At 46.1% G+C, this 20372-nt stretch overlaps 1 protein-coding gene across 1 annotated transcript in view; it reads right to left on the minus strand.

Moving 5' to 3' along the window:
• Nucleotides 1-1022: 1022 nt before the first annotated feature.
• The window catches only part of mylka (myosin, light chain kinase a), a 46813-nt gene continuing 27463 nt past the window's right edge, over nt 1023-20372 (minus strand). Inside the window, exons 14-32 of the mRNA XM_080838597.1 lie at nt 20021-20267; nt 19680-19760; nt 18586-19310; nt 17288-17404; nt 16382-16450; nt 11988-12035; nt 9855-9979; nt 9350-9500; nt 7210-7512; nt 7052-7084; nt 6867-6957; nt 6444-6647; nt 5745-5962; nt 5356-5479; nt 3919-4071; nt 3412-3535; nt 2834-2924; nt 2455-2574; nt 1023-1981 (exon numbers count right to left, since the gene is read on the minus strand). Coding sequence (XP_080694723.1) covers nt 1725-1981; nt 2455-2574; nt 2834-2924; nt 3412-3535; nt 3919-4071; nt 5356-5479; nt 5745-5962; nt 6444-6647; nt 6867-6957; nt 7052-7084; nt 7210-7512; nt 9350-9500; nt 9855-9979; nt 11988-12035; nt 16382-16450; nt 17288-17404; nt 18586-19310; nt 19680-19760; nt 20021-20267 — 3281 coding nt within the window. The 3' untranslated portion in view covers nt 1023-1724. The remainder of the gene's footprint in view (nt 1982-2454; nt 2575-2833; nt 2925-3411; nt 3536-3918; nt 4072-5355; nt 5480-5744; nt 5963-6443; nt 6648-6866; nt 6958-7051; nt 7085-7209; nt 7513-9349; nt 9501-9854; nt 9980-11987; nt 12036-16381; nt 16451-17287; nt 17405-18585; nt 19311-19679; nt 19761-20020; nt 20268-20372) is intronic.

Consider the following 20372-nt stretch of genomic DNA (forward strand, 5'->3'; position numbering starts at 1 on the left):
TTATGTTAATAGAAGGTGCTCCCAAAAGTAGCTCCGGTATAGGAGCTATAATAAAACCAGCAGGAGGATGTGAACCGGTAGCATTCTGGCAGCCAGTTGAGGGCCTAATTATAATGATATCTAGACCCTGAAGCGATATAAAGTTGATTAATAGATAAAAGTAGATGGTTGATGGTAACATCTGAGTCCTCCCACATGTTTTGGTAGCTCACCAAGCTATGGTTCAAAAGCATTCAAAAGCTGTAGGTCGCAGTCCTCACAGTGGGAGGAGACCATATGAAGGTGAGGAGGGAGACACCCCACAGCTGTCAGGTATCAAGTTGGCTTAAGATCTCCTGAGGGTTTTGGAGTGAACTACAAGGAAATGTAAAATGCCAAACCCGAGCCAAAATAAAAGGCCAAACAATGCAATCTCTGTGGCCTGAGATCTCACGGGGGACGCTGCTGCAGCAGATGCTGCTAAATTTGACTGCAAATCGGCCAAAAGGAGCAGTGTTCTTCAGGGCCCATGGTGCACACATGGGTGTGGAGGCCGAGATGACGCACAGAGAGAACATTGTAGTCGCAGAGTGTTGCCAGACCCCACAGACATACCCCTCTTTATAATACAATCAATAGACCAGACGCTGGTCTGAAAAGTAATCCAGGGGCAGCAGGCTAACAGCCTTTAGTGTCGTAATAGGAAATTAACTGATACATACAATAAGGAATTTACAGCGGAAAACTAACAAAAGCATGGTGAAAGTGTGTACGTAATAATACGTTTGTAAAATTGTGAGTCATTTTGGTCCAAAGGTAGCACCATTCAGAGTAAACAAATGTGCTGGAAAGTCATCATAATGCAACATAGACACCTAGTGGTTATATATTGTATTGAAAGTTTTAGATATTTTGTACTTCTTGAAAATGTAAATTTTCCTCACATTGCTGAGAAAAAGTGTTCAGTGTATAATATTAATTTCTACTGTTATAGACAACTTCACAACCCATTCATAAACGGAAAGCAATGTATTTTTGTGATAAAATTTATTCTATAACAGTGAGTAACTACAACTGTAGAGTTCTCATTACACTGTAATCTGAACTTTGTCAAACTGGTACATTTTATAAAAATTAGGGAAATACAATCTACATAAATCTAATCGAAAACATGGGTCTAGCTATGTTACTGCACCATTTGGTAAAAGAAGTGAAACTGGAAAAGTAGTGAAACTGGTAAGTGCCTAAGAAAACATCTCCAAACCGATGCACAAATAATACCATTGAATAATTGTGCTTAAGATGCTCTAAAGGAAAACCTCTTAATGGGAGTGGCAAGACCTGCCAAATGTCCAATACTTCAGTGTTGACAACACAACACACAAACACACTTGTGATTAAGGCTTGTTTGGTTGGGTGAAAACTCACAGATAACCTTTAAATAATTGGTTAAACATACCAGCTGGAATGTGGATAATTTCATGGTTAAGTTATAAATATTAATATCTGCTTGTTAATGTTGAGCAAATGCAGAAGAGAAAATGGAAAGAGAGAACAAAAACCAACCGTAAAAAGAAAGAACTGAAAGTGCACAAAACGTCACAAGAGTGATCAAAGCCCATCTTCAATAAATCCACAGTCTTTTCCCAGAGAGTGAGTGCCTCACCAAAAGCAACTAGTAAACAAAAGTAGTGTGAAATGAGGCAAGGTCTTCCGTGTCTTTCTTTATGTAAATCTTGTACCGATTATTCCTCCTCTTCTTCCTCTTCCTCCTCCTCTTCTTCCTCTCCTCCCCCCATAACCTCCACTATGAGTTCGGCGACGCACGTCGCCTCCCCCAGGCTGTTCACAGCCTTGCAGGTGTATTTGGCGTCGTCGTCACCTGACACCTCGGAGATAACCAGGATGCAGTTGCCGTCCTCGTCGTAGTCAATCTGGTGGTGTCGGGTCTCTTTGATCGGCTGCTCGTCCTTGTACCACACCACCTCTGGATCGGGGACGCCTAGAGATGGAAGGACACGCAGGGTTATCCACCAGCAATTGGTCATACTTTGTGCTCACAGGATGTTGACTGTATTACAGATGCAAAACAGATCAAAACAGATGAAACTTGTTTGGCCCTAATCAGAGTTAATCTGTGACCCAAATCTGTGAGTGAATAGGATTAGCCTGCATGGCTTGAGGTGTTTTCACTCTGGAGTTGCTTGTTTTAGTTGATCTGCCTATCTAGATCCATGTATCATACTACCACTTGCAGGCTTATTAGCATTCTTAAAACATATGTGCTCAGATTTATTTAGTACTTTCACTTTATGCTTAACTGTCTTAATGTAATCTCAATGAACGTGGTATTACGTGTGTTACTATTCCTTATGGACACCTTACTGAATTAGTTTGTTCTGTAGACAAACAGCTAAAGATAAGGCATCTCCACTAACGTGTGAGAGATTCACAACAGCATCTGAAGAGCCTTACCGTCGATTTTGCATTCAAAGCGTGCGGCACTGCCTTCCACCACCTCCACGTCCTTTATGACAGAGCTAAAGCTGGGCTTCACAGGCGTCCTGTCATCTGGGGCTTCCGGGACCGCGTCCTCTGCACATAAGTTAAAAGCACAAACCACTAAGAAACTGTGGTATTTCAAAACAGCATTTCACTCTGAGAGAGTACTTTAATTAAGTTAAACGTTGACATAACGTAGGGTTCCCTGTGAGCTTTTAAGATGTACACCCCCAAAGTGCATTAGCAGGGGGCCTGACAGCTCTGGCTGACATTGATAAAACAACTGGCCCAAGCTGAGATGACATGGCTATTTTATGTAATAAGAAAAGAGTGAACTTTGTTGACATGGCACCTTCTGTGGCGGAGCCTTTCTTGGCATGGACGCCAGCCATCATTGCCATGTTGGACAGTCGGCCAATGGCCCGCAATGCATGGCCCGTTTTCTGCCAAGGAAATGACAACATGGTCAACTGACTTATAAAAATAGTGGTACCATAGTGGTAGCATTCCTAATTTTAAAAACAATCCATGAGTTTCAACATTATTTCTGCCTGACTGACATTCAGTGGAACTTCAGTGGAAGAGCATACTCTATTGACTTCAGTGGAAGAGCAGTCATATAGCAGTCATATCAGTTCTACCGTGACAGAATTCCACTTCCATGGAAGTGGATGACGCAATGATATCTGATCACTTTCCTGTTGTGTAAACACTTAAGCAAACCAAAGTCAATGTTTAGTGTCGTCTGAGGTTAAGTAGAACCATCTATTCATTTAATCCATTTTAACAGCTGGATTTTCAGTGTGGCAGGATGCTCAGTTTGATTTTATTTATGAAAGCCTCACCCTGCCATTAATCATGTAAAAGATCCCTACGCTCAGTATAGATGCCCATGAGCTTGATCCCTTTTCAGGGAAACTTTCCAGTTACCTGCCATTTCCTCCTCAAGATGTACTTTTTCATTCTGTCTTTGGATAGTTTCTTGGCCTCCATAGTTTTGGTGTCCTGTTTCAGCCATGGGTGTTCTAGGCACTGATCGCACGTCAGGCGGGCACTGCAACATGCAAGTCATATGAGAGGTGGTGTGAAGGCTAAAGGTTTTTAGTGAACGCACTGCAAACAGAGATTTATATCAAGATACAACAACATCAAAGGCACTTCTGTGAATGTGTGTGTGTGTGTGAACATACATTTGTGTGTGTGTGGGTGTGTGTAAAGATTGACATCATGAAGCTATTAGCCAACCACTGTGGCTGTAATTCAAAGATCTCCCTGACACGTCAGCTATCCAAACACAAAACATTTGTAACACTGATCAAAGCCATCCTGCAGCAGGGCAGAGTCCCATTCTCTCCTGCTAAATTCTGTATGGACTCTTTTTCAAGTTTCCATACAGAAATCGAATTTGGGGAGGTCAGAGGGCAGTGGTGGCCCTACTTCTTGTCCTTCTTCAGAAGGCTGCTGATGAATTCCTTGGCCACATCTGAAATTTCATCGAAGGCCTCGTCTTCAAAATCCCAGGTTGCGGAGGTGACATTAGCCAGCGTCTCACCGTCATTATCCCCCATAAATGGAGAGAGCCCACTAACTCTGAGGAAGAGAGAAAGAGAGAAAGGGGGGGGGGAGAGAGAGTGTGCGTGCATTAGGTCATCATGCATCACAGAACACACCACATCTATTAAATGTGCTCATACACAACCTCTGATTGAAAAAAGACAACACAACATATAAATGCAGTGTTTGGTACAGTCTGACTGCACTGTAACAATGGATTTATTCTGGATACCCTGAAGGAGCTAGTTTAGGTGAGTGCATTAAATATATTGTGCTTTGAAAATCATTAGAAGTGGAGTTAAGTCTTTATGCTGATTGTACAGAGCCTTTAGAAATGCTTAAATCTAATTCTAGACGGTGTCCATCTCTGATGCCACTAACACAAAAGAAAATCCAAAGGAGGATCTCCAGACCACAGTGAACACAGTGACCTTTATGGGAATGGCTGCAATATTTTCCCCTGCACGGAAGATCATACAATAGTACTGCATGGATGAAGAATGAGAGGTTGCAGCTTCAGGCTAGTGTCTCAGAATGCAGTGCCAGCCTGTAACATGCCACACTGCAGTGCCATCCTCAGGTGCAGACAGGTGCCAACAGCCTAGCTTATCTCCTGGGGCTCAGCCTCATGGTTAGAGTCCTGGGGGCTGGCTGGATGGGGCCATGGCTGATGGAGACGATAGAAGCGCAGTGCAAACACCAGAAGTGAGAGCTATGTGGACGGAGCTGGAGCGAAGCGGGGAGCTGAAGGGGAGGGACGGCATTTAAATGGGGCCCCTCGCGCACGGTGTGGGGCAAGAGGAGAGGATCGACGTTACGTAGGATCCATTTACGGAGCCCATAAGCGCTCCTCTGATGTTCCTGCCCGGGGGCCGCAGTGTACATAAACTTGGGGTTGGAGCGGGGCCCGAGGACCACCTGGTAGCAGACTGTACGGCCCTGGAGCTGTGTGTATGAAACCAGAGCCACCAGGTGCTCAAAGCTCTCCCTTCTCTGCTCTGTGTGGCTGCCATATTATGATGATTCAGTGGATGTGTGAGCGCTGACATAGGGGATATATTTCGAGGGGCTCTGTTTGTTTTTTAAGTGAGACCAGAAAAATACAGATCCCCCTCATACTCTATTGACTTTGTCTTTATGTTCTCTCTTTACGGAAAGCAAAGGCTTCGAGACTGGTCCTTGAAAGGGCAGATGGATGGTTACACAAACTCCTTCTCTGGCCGTGCACGCTTGAAAGAACAAAGACTGCAAACCGTGCAGAGAGAAAAAAGTAAAACAGGCGAACAACTTATTTCATCCTGGCAGTAAACTCATACTTACAAGATGTAGCAGATGACGCCGATGCTCCACAAGTCTGTGGGATAACCAATAGGCTCATAGTTGATCACCTCTGGAGCCACAAACTCAGGGGTTCCGAACAGAACTTTGACCACTCCGGCATTTGCTGCAGTACATACACACAACGAATATCATGTAGAGTCATGCAGATCAAATGTTCTGTTTTAGAACACAACTACAATCAAAGTTAGTGCCACAATGCCAAGTCGTGAATATTATCAAGCAAGCAACAATGCCGACACTCAACACGTCAGGCATCACAGCTAGGTTTTTAAAGTGCATGACACTTGAGGCGGGAAAAGGCAGTCGGTTCGGAGAGCTGTGCAGAGTTTATTAGTGCTTCACATAGAAACAGGTCAGGGTCAAGTTACCTAGTCTACGAGCCAGGCCAAAGTCAATGAGCTTGATCTTGGCGCCTGTCTTGTTGACACACATGATGTTCTCTGGCTTGAGGTCGAGGTGGACAATGCCCTGCTTGTGTATGTGGTTGACACCGGCCACTATCTGCAGCATGTACTTGATCACCTCCCTCTCTGACAGCTCAAAGTCCTCATCGATGATTCGCTCAAACAGCTCTCCTCCAGATATCCTGTGAACCACATTGGCATTCACACTCACTGACGTCCACAAATCCTACCCGTTCACATTTACAATTTGTCCGTGCCGAAAGCATGCTGACGGAAACTAAACTTGTGTGGGAGGTCGACCTCTTGTGTGAAGAAGCAAAAGTGTTCTGTTTTTCTTTGCTGAGAGGAAAAAAAGGGGAAGCTGCTATTTTTAACTTTGTCTACATATTTCACATTCTTGAGAAAAAATGATCTGCTTTCCTCAGCCATATTTAAATCAACAGTTTTCCATTCAGGGACACCAAAGAATCTAGTGACCGTGCCAGAAGTATACTGGGCACTGAGGACATCTAGGTATGTATGATTTTAAAGGGAGGCTGCCACATGAGTGAAAAAGATGAGAGTTTGTCAAATTAAACTATAGTGTCGTACACAACTGTTCCTCACACTGCCTTCTTGGGTGTTTGCACACATGACTTCTCGAAGCAGAGAGAGTATACTCACATCTCTAAAACCATGATCATGTTTGACTCGCACTCAAATGCATCAACCAACTGGGCCAGCTTGGGGTGGTGAAGGTCGTTCATGATGCCGATTTCAGCTCTCACTTCTTTTTTCTCTTTTTCGGAGTAAACTTTGATAAACTTTCCGGCCCAGACCTTCTTATTGGATTTCTCAACTAGTTTAAATACTGTTCCAAATTTTCCCCTAAAAAATGAGATCAACATAAAATGTACAACACATATCAGTTAAGTGACCCACTGGATACAAAGTGAAAATGATAATTCTTTCTTCTTATAAAATCCAAACAGGTTCTTGGTAAGCCTATTAAAAGCCTAAAATACACTATCTATAAAATAAAATATGAAGTTAATATAAGTTTAGACATTGATTTTTTAGTGACAGAACAACAACATTGATACTTACGCTCCTAGCCTATCCTCTACGTTGTAGATGTCTTTGACGTTCACATCAGTTTTGATCGACACCGTTTTATAATCTGGCTCTTTCTCATTTTCTAAAAGAATCATGCCACAACATATTTACAGATTAAACACAATGATCCCTCATATCTCAAATCTTTACAAAATATATCTCAGGTAGGTACATACCATCATCAGATACCTCAATCTCCTCCTCTGGCTCTGTTTAATAAAAAAAAAAAAACTGTTACTAAAGCTCTTTATAACAGTGTGTTCTCACTACTGTGTAAGGAGCTCCATCTGCTCTGGAGAGACTGTTCTGAATTTAGCCACAAGGGGGAGCTCACCCTCTTCCTCCACTCCCACCGTAACTGCGATTGATTCGGCACTGGGATCCCCGGTTCCATAGATGTTGATGGCCCGCACGCGGAACTTGTACTCCCTGTCTGCTGTGAGGTTCTTGACATAATAGTAGGTGTTGGCACAGGAAGCCAGGTCCTTCCACTCTTTGCTCACAGAATCCCAGATCTCCAGGTTGTAGGACTGGACGGCGCTGCCACCATCGTAGGACGGGCCACGCCACTGCAGGGTGCAGGTGGTCTTGCCAATTTCCGAGATGGCGGGGACACGAGCAGGGGGGTCCGGTTTGTCTGAGAAGCACAGAAACACTCAGTGTTCAACAGAGAGAGATCTCACGTCACCTCCTTTTCAGTCTTGCAATTACGTTGCGCAACCTCTTAAAAGGTTGCACTTCATAGGTCTCATATTTTTTTTAAAATGCCTAGGTAGACATAGTAGCTAGCCTTATAAAACCAGATGTTGCGTGTGAAGATTTCAGCGGTCCCCATAGCAACAAACTTGTTTTTACTTTAGAACCTGGAACAACACATTAGAGTTTATCTATGGAGGTCGTACACAGCTCCCTCCGATTCACAAATGTCAGCTCCCCTGTGGTACCACTGCGCAGCTGTTGTGGAAGGGAGGACTGGATGACGGGACTTTTGAGCTGACTTCTGCTCTGTGGAGGCTACTGCCTATGCTGCCTTCAAAGCACAGTAGATGTGAACAGGTAGAGTACACATCCCCCGGGGGCCGTAATCTGTGTTGGACAGTCTTATTTTTCAGTGGAATCACCGACAGGCTTAAAAATCATTGCTTGGTTGCTATGCGCCAGCACTATGAAGTCACATAATTCAGAGAGACGAGATGCGAATATTTCACTGCTAACGACATTAGCACAAGATCATGTTTCCCCAAGCAGCACGCCTAATCTAGGCAGAATCATGGCAGAAAGAAGGGGGAAGAAAGTTGCACTCACATGTTCTAGCTAACAAGCAATGAAGTGGTTGCATTACAGTTAAGCCAGGCTTTCGTGGTCTCTTTGAAGTGTTAATAGTGCACTTGGAGAGAGAGAAGCATATAATAAACAGGTCATTTATGGGGACCAGCATAATAATGGCTGGGGCTGCTCCAACTCTCCCTGATGCCGTCTGGGCCTCCTTCAGCCTTACAGCAGTGGGAAAGGCTTTCCCCCTCTTCTGGTCAGTGCCTTACAACTCTGCACAGCTGATGGATGGTGTCTGGAAAGTGGAGCACTTCTTAAAAGGAGACTCTTAGTTTTTTACTTGTGTCAAAGATAGGCTGTGAGACAGTGGAAATGGTTGGAGTTGGAAAATGCATCCACTCACTCACACCCCCCTCCCTCCCCTTTTCATCATAACTTTACGCCTTTCGATGAAACATCAGTTTCAAAACACACAGTTTCCACTCCTTTCTGGCGGACTCTAGGGGAGAGCTGCTGACGGGAGCCCAGGGCCATAAAAGGCCAGAGGAGATCTCTGAGTGTGTGTGTGTGAGAGAGAGAGAGGGAGAGAGAGAGAGAGAGAGAGAGAGAGAGAGAGAGAGAGAGAGGTTTCTGTTGACTGTAGGTTATGGAGCTGCCTTTGAGCACCTAGCATGCCACATTCCTCAGGGCGACGGCACAGGAACACCCTCAGGCCGGATTAGCGTGGAGAAGTGTCCTGCTGCCTGGCACGCAACACGCCCAGCAGGCACTCAGGGAGAATGATGGGATTTTAGACCACCCTCAAGTGCTATCCATATACTATTCTCCCTTGGTGTTCACCAACTATTTACAGTAAGATAAGATAAACTTCACAAATACACATACAGGTGAAGCCTCTGGAACATGCCTTAATGAGGTCTTACAAGATGAAAGACAATACATTTCTAAAATAGTTTTGAACTTTAACACATTTTTCTACATGCATGTTGTAGTGTCCACCATTTGCCATTTTTAAACATTTCCATATAGCGCTTTAGATTAGTATAGTGCTAAATTAAGTTATGTAGTCCTAAAGTTTTTACATTGATAAGCTTTCTTTGTTATGTTCCCCTAAATTGTCAGTTGCTTTCAGTAAAAGGCCCAATCAAGCAGGCCCTAACTTGCACCACAACCACCACTGACAAAACAAAACCATTACTTACCAACAATTGTGAGGTTGAGCGCAGCCTGTCTCATGCCACAGCTGTTTCTGACCTCGACCGTGTAGCATCCACAGTCCTCCTCCTGACTTTCTGGGATGGTCAGTCTGCTGGTCGACTCTGTGGTCTCAATGAGTACATCAGCCTTGCCAATCTGAATGTGGTGAGGAGAAAAACATTTTACCTTTAAGGCAAGGGACGAGATGGATGGCTGGTGTCCAGCACCATGAGACATGAGCCGTTAGAGTACTTGGAAGAGTCAAAACACTTAGGAAACCAAATACTAACAAACCAATATCAAAAGCACAACAAATACTGCAGCCACAGTTTGTTATTCTGTTTACAAAGACGAAATTGACTCCGTCAATCTGGGCCTCCAGCCTTGTAAAGGACCTGGAGGCAAAAACCTGTTGGTGGAAATGGAATGTTTGCTTTCCAGCCATTGGCAGGAGTTCACGGACAAGCCTAGGATGGAAAGGTGCCCTCCCGCTCGCTTGCTCAATCTTACCGGCTTGCGGAACTTGAGCCAGCTGCAGGTCATGGGCTGGACTCCAATGAACTTGCAGAGAATATCCACCGGCTTCCCGCACAGGATCTTCATGTCGTCGGGGAACTGCAGGATCTGAGGGTGGCCTGCATAGAGACAGCAAAGAAGAGCGAGATGAGTGGCATGCCACATATATGAGCTCCTCTTGTCTCATCACTCCAACAGCTCCTAGTGTCTCATCACTCAAACAGCTCCTAGTGTCTCATCACTCAAACAGCTCCTCTTGTCTCATCACTAAAACAGCTCATCTTGTCTCATCACTCAAACAGATCTAGTGTCTCATCACTCAAACAGCTCCTCTTGTCTCATCACTCAAACAGCTCCTCTGGTCTCATCACTCAAACAGCTCCTCTTGTCTCATCACTCAAACAGCTCCTCTTGTCTCATCACTCAAACAGCTCCTAGTGTCTCAAACAGCTCCTAGTGTCTCATCACTCAAACAGCTCTAGTGTCTCATCACTCAAACAGCTCCTCTTGTCTCATCACTCAAACAGCTCCTCTTGTCTCATCACTCAAACAGCTCCTAGTGTCTCAAACAGCTCCTAGTGTCTCATCACTCAAACAGCTCCTAGTGTCTCATCACTCAAACAGCTCCTCTTGTCTCATCACTCAAACAGCTCCTAGTGTCTCATCACTCAAACAGCTCCTCTTGTCTCATCACTCAAACAGCTCCTCTTGTCTCATCACTCAAACAGATCTAGTGTCTCATCACTCAAACAGCTCCTCTTGTCTCATCACTCAAACAGCTCCTAGTGTCTCATCACTCAAAAATCTCCTAGTGTCTCGTCACTCAAACAGCTCCTCTTGTCTCATCACTCAAACAGCTCCTAGTATCTCATCACTCAAACAGCTCCTAGTGTCTCATCACTCAAACAGCTCCTAGTGTGTCATCACTCAAACAGCTCCTCTGGTCTCATCACTCAAACAGCTCCTCTTGTTTCATCACTCAAACAGCTCCTCTTGTCTCATCACTCAAACAGCTCCTCTTGTCTCATCACTCAAACAGCTCTAGTGTCTCATCACTCAAACAGCTCCTAGTGTCTCATCACTCAAACAGCTCCTCTGGTCTCGTCACTCAAACAGCTCCTCTTGTCTCATCACTCAAACAGCTCCTAGTGTCTCATCACTCAAACAGCTCCTCTTGTCTCATCACTCAAACAGCTCTAGTGTCTCATCACTCAAACAGCTCCTAGTGTCTCATCACTCAAACAGCTCCTCTTGTTTCATCAGTCAAACAGCTCCTCTTGTCTCATCACTCAAACAGCTCCTCTTGTCTCATCACTCAAACAGCTCTAGTGTCTCATCACTCAAACAGCTCCTAGTGTCTCATCACTCAAACAGCTCCTCTGGTCTCGTCACTCAAACAGCTCCTCTTGTCTCATCACTCAAACAGCTCCTAGTGTCTCATCACTCAAACAGCTCCTCTTGTCTCATCACTCAAACAGCTCTAGTGTCTCATCACTCAAACAGCTTCTAGTGTCTCATCACTCCAACAGCTCCTCTTGTCTCATCACTCAAACAGCTCTAGTGTCTCATCACTCAAACAGCTCCTAGTGTCTCATCACTCAAACAGCTCCTCTTGTCTCATCACTCAAACAGCTCTAGTGTCTCATCACTCAAACAGCTCCTAGTGTCTCATCACTCACAACAGTTACCGAAAGCTCAGGCTTCAAATCTATCATCTCAGGCTCTGATAGCTCCCCCAGTCACTTCCAACTGAACCTGGCAGGCCTGTTGTTCTCCAGGCCTAAACTCACAGCAGCACAACAGCGATGCTCTGAATCAGTGCAGCAGAGCAAAGAACACATGGTTGCTGCAGCAAAGAACACATGGTTGCTGCAGCAGAGCAACTAACACATGGTTGCTGCAGCAGATGCTGTGGATGTGTTAGCCCACACGGAGAGTCCTCAGAAGGCGTGTGCATAATGTTCACTTGGATGATGTGGAGGAGGTCTAGTCTGTAGGTGTCTGTGGGTTTCATGTAGTGTGGGTTGTGTAGCTACCTACTGTACTGTCTGTCACCACAACTGCGTGAGAATATTTAACAACATAACAATATTTAACTTCGATACTGCAGACTGAGCAGAGTGTTACCTTGTTTAGAGCCTGGTTTTGGAACAGGCTTCTTTATTCTGGCTTCATCTGAAAGAGAGAAAACATTATGCATTTTCTTCATTTGGGCAAAAACAACACAATGACACCATGCTACAGTAGCTGCTATATTAAATGTCACAATAAGAGGCAAGTCTCAGTAACAAATATCCACGACACATATTGCAAGAAATATGTTGCCAACATGCTAGACAAGAAAACAACCAAATTATGAAGAGCTGAATTTACAACACAATCTAAGTGTTAGTGCTAAGCTCACAAGAGCGACGATATGTTTGTCATTTTCGGTGAGCTTCCTTTTCATCACCTGTCAGCTCAGTGTGGAGGGATAATACAGTGCATTGCAGCATACTCAGCACCCATTTTCCTGGAGTAGAGACTCCAGAAATGGAAAATGTGTATGCCACCCTGATGCATTTGTTTGGCCGAGTAAGAGGGTCTCTCTGAGGGTGGTTGAGTATATGGGAAAGTGAGTATAAACTCATGTGTGCTTGATAAGTGAGTTAGGGGGGACGGGGAGGGGGGAAGTTCCTCTGTGGATGTCCTGGGAGCGGGCCGCCCGGTGTGCTTATGGTCTCCAGTATTTGCCTTTTTTGGTCATACTAAAAATAGGCCCCAAAGTATCCAGGAAATCGCCCTTTGGCACTATTTGTTTTAAATTCAATTGCTGTCAAGAAACAACGCGGCGGCAGAACGACTTAATGCAAAAGGCTGAGCGGCGGCAGCGGCGAGGATATTTTATCTGAACCAATTAAACATTGAGGCCCGGCATGGCTCTGTCGTCAGTCATACCAAACGGCTCCGGTCTCCACCCCTCCCCCCCAATCCCCTCTTTCTGCCTCAGAGGCCATCGTGCTCTCTCTCTCTCTCTCTCTGTGGAAATAAAAACATCCTTTTTCCAACACAAAACTATTTCAGCGCTCGGTTCATGCCTGCACACTCTGGCAAATGTGCTTTTGGTCAACAGGAACCAGTGGTTTGAACAGAACACACAACCCTGCTGGGATTGATTTTGTGCAGCTTGATGTCAAAATTCAACAACAAATTAACTCAGCCATGTCGACTGCAATACAACTCAAACACATTGTGCCATTTGAAAAAAACTATAACATCTGTTTTAAGGGGTTATGACCAACTCTATTACTATTGGTTCTGATCAAACAAATTGCATTCAGCAACTGCGAAATAACATTTTGGTTATATTTGGGTGAGATAATGGATTACTAATAGCACGCCTACGTCTACTTCAGGCCTCTCTGAAGCCTCTGTGTGAACACGTGAGAGGGAGCAACAAAATAAACATAGAGACATTCAAGGAGCCGTGTCAAGGAGAGGACACAAAGATCTAAAGTACAACCCGTGATCCTGTAGAAGGAGTCCCATTAAATCATCAGAAGAGTTTTTCTTGCTGGCATGCACTGTTAAGCGATTGTCATTTTCTTTTCATGTCCTTTAGTAGAATGTGTCAGAACTGTGTACGATGGAGAGATAATAATGAAGGAAGGGTCAGAAGAGAGGGGAGAGAGAGAAAATAGTGAGAGAGAGGGAAGGAGAAAGCAAAAGGAAGGAGGGAGGGAGAGTGCTGAGGGAGGACATCTACAGCTGCGGGAGCAAGGAGCATCCAGGTAGCAAATCATCTGGCTCCAGGGAGACGGTGCAGTTGTCTGAGGAGAGTGCGGAGTAAGGCCGCATAAAGGCTCGGGCCAGCGCTATAAAAATGATGCACTGTTAGACACGTTCCTCTGCAGTGACGTCCACCTCTTCCTCATCAATCTCTGTTTTAGTTTCAGAAAAGATACGGCTGAACTCAGTGGCATGCCCTGGGTCTTTTGACATTAGGCAATAAAATGTTTCCTAAATATCCTCATATGGCGGTTGTGCAAATACACAACTTTATCGCAGTCCAACCACAGGCTAACTCTGGAGAATTAGGAACAGATGTGGGATAAGATGCAAGTCGGCACATTTTTGTCTTGCTTGCTACAATCCTGAGAGGCGAACCCACGCACACTTAACGATGACCCAGACAAAAAGACACATTCAAAATACTGGACGCACTGCAAAGGCACTGCAAGTGACACTAGTTAGCCAGGTGGGGAGGCACCATTGACCTCCGGGAAGCTGACTGTGGTCTTCTCAGCGTGTGCCAGTACAAGCCCCTCACTGTCTCCCCCCTGCACCGTCAGACCGCTCTCGTGGAGGGGCTTAGCGAGCGGCTTACAGACGTGCTCAGTCAGCTGTGGCCTGCTGGGGCCCGTGGCTCCTCTCAAGCATGACAAGGTTGTCAAAACGTGTCCGGCCCGAACCGAAAACCCGCAGCCAACGACATGACACCCATCACCCCTAAGCCTCAACCTCCATCTTGAGTGTTTAGTCTGGTCTATGTAGGGCCACTAAATTGCAAACACCTGTGTCTTATCACCACACATGCATAGGGATGTGCTACCACTCACTGAGGAAAAACTAGTTTTTATGTGTGCACACTCTCAAGTCATTTGACGCTGTCGTTCAAATTGATGGGACTACCATACAGGGCTGGGGGGACGAAGGACTGTTTAAATGGTTTGGAAACACAGAACGTTTTCTCTGGACAGAGACTCCGGCAGAATTATGTTGACTTGAGCGGGGCTGGAGCCTTACAGGGGGTCTTGTTTTGGAGGGGTTGGGATGGGGCGGGTGGGGTGGGGGAGACACCGGGACAGCATGGGATCAGCGGTGGCCATGCACCCAGATGGGCTGAGTGGACTCTGAGCTCTGGAGAATCCCTGGCTCTGGAGAGGAGGGCCTCTGGGCCAAAGCTAAATAAATGCAGCCGGGGGTTAGTGTTTTCCAGCAGGGATAGAGAAACTGCTTGTTTGTGTTGCAGTATGAGTATTTAACACATTTCCCATGCTTGTCATCTGCTCAAAACTATTGGGGGGAACTGTTTGGATATCCACTCAGAATATGTAATTGGGTTTTGTGAACGATTCCAAAATGGCCTGAAATGTAAGACCTATTTTCTGAACTGAGCCACTTGTTAAAATTGAGTTGATTTAATATGAACCGCAACAGACACACAAAACAAGACTCAAAATTCTAGCTTGGCTCACCATCGACTCCCCCCCCCCCCCCCCCCCCCCATTCTCCACAGTTCTGAGGTAAAAAAATGTTTTATCTGAGGTTCTAACAAAGACCACTGTGTTCATAACCATGCATCACAGAACGTCCTGGGCGGACGCACACAAAGCCTCCCACTCAAGCAACTTTTTGACAAAGGTGCATTTGCCGTGAGTCCATCTTGTTATGGTGTACAATGTGCATCCCTAATCAGGCCCGTTTCTCACGTCAATCCCGGACCTGCTGCTTTTGGTAAATACTGCCCCCCACCCCCCAACCCCCCTCGAATGTCCGGTTGGAAAAGGCTTGTTTGGATCAGGCACACATTCCAGCTGGACGAGACCGAAACAGAGAGCTGGCAGGTTTTCCGCTGAAGTCCTGTGTATTAGGGGGGAAAAACCGAGGCCAGCCCTGCTGAATGAGCCGATCCAAGACGGACGCCTTACATGGAAGTCTGAGGAGAGGAGGGGGAGTAAGTAGAGCAGGGTAGCCATGCAGAAGTTCTTCCCTTCCTTCCCTCTCTCTCTCTCTCGCTCTACCTATCCCTCTCTTTTGCTCTCTATCTCTCTCTGTCTTCCAAACATACTTCCACTGAGTGTCCAGTACTTTTAAAACACCACTTAGCCTGTTCTTTCAAACATTTAACTAGACAAAAGCGTTGGTGAAGGGTGGGGTATGAACTGTGAAAGCTGCAGCAAGGGTAAACAAACATGGGATTTTTAAGTGAAGCTAAATCTGCTCCCCTGAAAGGCCAGGGCTAGCTTTGCTAGTCACCCCAACATTAATGTATCCAACGTTAAATCTGAAGAAAAAGGAATGTAGCGGGAATTAAGACACATAATTCATAACTCATGAATATGTTCCACTAGCAAGGGGAGATTACAGTGATCAAGGAGTCAAAAAAATATTTCTCTCTAACCCCAAAAAGGAGCATGCATTTTGCATGGGCTCCTTGTAAGGAGCTGCAAACGCGGCTTTGCAGATAAAGTGTCCGGGCTGCGGTGTTGACACCGACACCAGTGTGAACCCTGAGCTTCTTCAATGTGCGCACACACACATGCATGTTCTGCAGAGAGCTGGCCACAGCGATCAGCCACTGCGGATGGGCCGGCTAGATTTAATGAGCGCGTCTCAGGTCAGACCAATATTTTCCTTTTTGTTTCGCATGCTATAAAGAGCCCCTGGCGCAGCGGCTGGTGGCGGCAGTGGGAAAGGCTCCGAGATCCCACGTCGCTCCTTTTTGGGAAATGAGGAAGCGCATACTTTGGAAAACTCACTCTCTGTGGTAGGAGTGGAGGGCTTTTTGGTCTTCTTGTCAGCTGGCGAGGCGTCTTTGTTTGAAGGATCTGCACCAGAGAGAGAAACAAGAAAGACAAACATGTGGCATAGAGACTGAAGTCAATGTCCGTTGCTAAGAAGAATTTTGTGAATTGCAAATGCTAAAAATAATGTATCAACCACAAGCTATTTTCATGTACTGTGCATGCATTTAAACATACCGCATTAGCACAGTTGGTGGCATAAATCTCTCTTTTATACATAAGCCTTTAGCACAATGGTTTGTGGCTAAATGTTGTTGGCTCACAAGCCTTGTAAGCTACAAATACGTACATGTGTATATACTGTATGAGATATACCATACTCTGTCACCGTAATTCTTCTACATCCTGCATTGAACTAAGGGACAGTCTTAAACTCTACTACCCCAAGACCATTCATGTTTAACTTTAACACTACCCAATCCTACAGGCCCTGCAGTCCTCGACTTTATTACCTGGTCCTGTCATGAATCTACCCTTCAAATTAGCTTAGGTCTCAAATGGAAAATATTTGAATAATCCAAGCAACTTCACTGTGCATAAATACCATTGCTAAATACCAAAATGAGAAGACTGTCTGATGCATTGCATTATAATATCTGGCACAAATGATACGTTCTTTCAACAAATTCTGCTGACCCGCAGTTGTTTTCAGAATCAAGTGAGAATAATCTCAGTTCCCACAGAGGCTGTTTCACAGCACCAGAAGCAGCAGCATTGTTTGTGTTTGTGACGACCAGGCTTGGTAGTACGTGCCTGGGTCTGGGATGGGTAATTGTACAGTGGAGTGTAATTGCAGGAAGTTCCTGGCCTACGGCCTCTAGGGAGAGGAGAGGCGAGGACAGATGCAGCTCGGGCACTCACCATCCACCAGCACCATGCAGGAGAACTCTGTTATCCCGCCCGCGTTCTCTGCCCGGCATGTGTACTGGCCCTCATCCTCCGGCAGGGCCTTGGCAATGGTCAGGGAGCAGCGTCCTCCTGCACACAAGCACAGCACAGCACACACTCTTGCCGCAAATGAAAAGCAACACTTCCCTCAGCTGATCATGCATACTTGTTTAGGCTCGGAGCGGACGATGGGGACTGGGGCTTTAGCAACGCCGTGTTTACGAGAAGGGGGGGATCGCTTAAAGATGTTACAGTTACAGACTAGTATGCAAGGAATGAAAGACAACATTGAGAGTGGATGACAGAAAGGCCGCAGCACAAGCACATAAATACTTGGGCGGCAGCAGTGTGCAGACACTCTGATGAAGCCAAAGATTTGTTTTCAGTTGGTTTGTTTTCTTTTGAATCACTAAGGGTGGTTTCACAAGGAGCTCATGCGTGTGTATACTTACAAATTAACTCTATACACTATAAACACGCTGTACATCGTGTAAGATAAAATGGCATGCTAAAGAGGTAGCTGTAAATAATGCATAACAGCAGTGACGTGCAGAACAGAGCTTAATTTCCGTTCTGCCAGCATTGCTGTCCTCTGATCCACTGTTTAATTATCTCTGGACTCTTAACATCCACAAGGAAACTATGTACAAACCATTATGCCTCAACACAGTGGCCAGGCTGTCATAACAAGGCAAGCGGTCGGCGCTCTGTGCGGCCTGAGAGCTATGCTGCCCGTCAACACATGAGACAGGGCTGCTACAACAGAACCAGAGTTATGGATGCCTGTGAACCTGGCAGTGGTCCCCAGGAGAGCCCAGACAGGGAATCCTCCGGCTATTCTTAACTCTTCCTATTTATACCACAGAAATAACACAGGTTTTAAATATGAAACAGTGCGCACTTTTATGGGGAATCCATTAAATGTACGAGGACACAAGCTGTCAAGTATCCTGCTCCTCATCTGTTAGGAGAGCTAGTCACCATCTTTTCATGGTAGCCACTACTGGCATAAGACAGGCTGAAAGGTTGGGAGTAGGGTAGGAAAGATGCTTCACCTCAGGTCCTCAGGAATAAGGAACTTGGTGGGGGGCTAAACTAGATGGAGCAACCTGGATGGAGTACCTCTGGTGTCTAGCCAATAAAAACAATGCTGAAGAAGATATAGTGTCCACGGTCTGGAGGTGCTACCCTGCTGCCCTTACCTTCTTAGATGTCTTCATTCAAAATTGTTGCGAATACAATTGACACAATTTAGAAAAACATGTACTCACCCTCGTTGGCCAAAACAATGAATTTGGATGGCTTGATAGTCTTCCCCTCCAACATCCAAGTGATAGTGGCTACAGGGTTGCTGCTGACCTGGCACTCCAGACGCAGGCGCTGGCCATCCAGCACCGTCGCGTCGCTCAGTTTCTGCATAAACACCGGCGCCTTCGCCATAATCCCTCCTTCGTCCACGCAGTTGGGCGCCGGGCTCTCACCGTTCTTCTCGGTGACGGTCGTGAGGTTCTTTCCTTTCTCCAGGGGCTTTGGGGGAGCAGCAGGCCCGACCTTCTTTCCCAGTACCGACCTGAAGTCGACCTGCTGCGGGGCCTTGCCCTTGCGCTCGTCCTCCGACAGGGTTTTGGGCTGCACCTGACCTTTCAGGGTGCTCCTAAAGTCCCTCTGCTCCGCAGTGATCTCTTTCAGGTCCTCCTCGGACACGCTCTTGGTGGAGACCTTGCGGCCCAGCACGGTGCGGAAATCCAGCTGCTGGGGCTCCTGCTGGCGGATCTGGTCCTCGCGGTGCTCCCTGGTCTCCACGCGCCTCTTCAGGACTACCTGCGCTTCGCTGGCGTCCTCCTGCTCCTCCTCCTGCTCCTCCTGCTGTTGCTGCTGCTGCTGCTGTTGCTGCTTCCACTGCTGCTCTGTGCTGCTGCTGCTGTGTCCCTCACTCGCACCTCCTCCCCTGGCTTGCAATGTCCTGTCCACTCCTCCCACAGACCCACCACCCTCCCTGCAACGGCACCCACCGGAAGAGGAGAAAAGGAAGGGGAAAAAAAAAAGAACAGAGCAGAACAAAACAGGAGGCGGTTAGAAAGACCTGGCTGGCTCAGCCGGCACACAGAAACCTAACTGGAGATGGAGTAGGGAAAGTACAGTTCAATTCAAAGTACTGTTACATCAGAGATTAGTCCAGTAACCATATATGGCAATTCGGTCTAAGTGGGGCCCCCAGCCCCTTTTCCCCTCCAGAACAATGGCACAGCTGGAGGAGGTAGTGTCAACAATTTATTTGGTTATATTCAGGGATTAGTTTGCCTTAAAGCCAGGGTCTGGGGGCAAGAGGTGCATTAAAAATAACCCCATTCACTGGAGGACATACTCTGCTCTCTGAGTCTCTCCCGGGGGGCTTCCCTCGCTGACCAACAGGGTGGCAACACAACTGCAATCTCCCACTTTATTCCTGAAGAACAAAATATTTCATCTTATAAAGTGTTCAGAAAAGATGTAAGTCATTTATTTACAATAACATTTCTATTGACTTTGCTTTACTTTTAGTTTTACTGAATTAATCTATGAAACATTGTAGACAATTGGTACAACTATCTTCTATCATAATTAAGAGAATCTTCAAATGAGCAATTAACAATAGGATGGTATTCTGTTAACTGCTAGGTCTTACACAATCAGAGAAGCCATTTGTTTTTCTCTCTGTATTCTTACCTCAGGCGGATCTCATAGTCTCCTGCATGATGAAACCTCACTCTCCTTATGAGCAGGGATACCACATCCTCCTTCTGAAGAATGTCAAACTCCACCCCTGACGACACCTCCTGGCCGTCCTTCATCCACAGGTACTCGGGGAAGGGGTCCCCTGCGATGGCGCAGGACAGGAGGATGTGCTGACCCGGGCAGGCGCTGGCGGACTTGGGCTTGGTGATGAACCAGGGCTGCACGCCATCCTGAGGCTCTGGAGGAACACACACACACACACACACACACACACACACACAACACAGCATGGGATCAGTCACCTAGAGGGATATGAGCAAGACTGGGGGATGAGATTTTATTA

The sequence above is a fragment of the Sprattus sprattus genome, assembly GCF_963457725.1.
Source record: "Sprattus sprattus genome assembly, chromosome: 5".
Classification (NCBI taxonomy): Eukaryota; Metazoa; Chordata; class Actinopteri; order Clupeiformes; family Clupeidae; genus Sprattus; species Sprattus sprattus.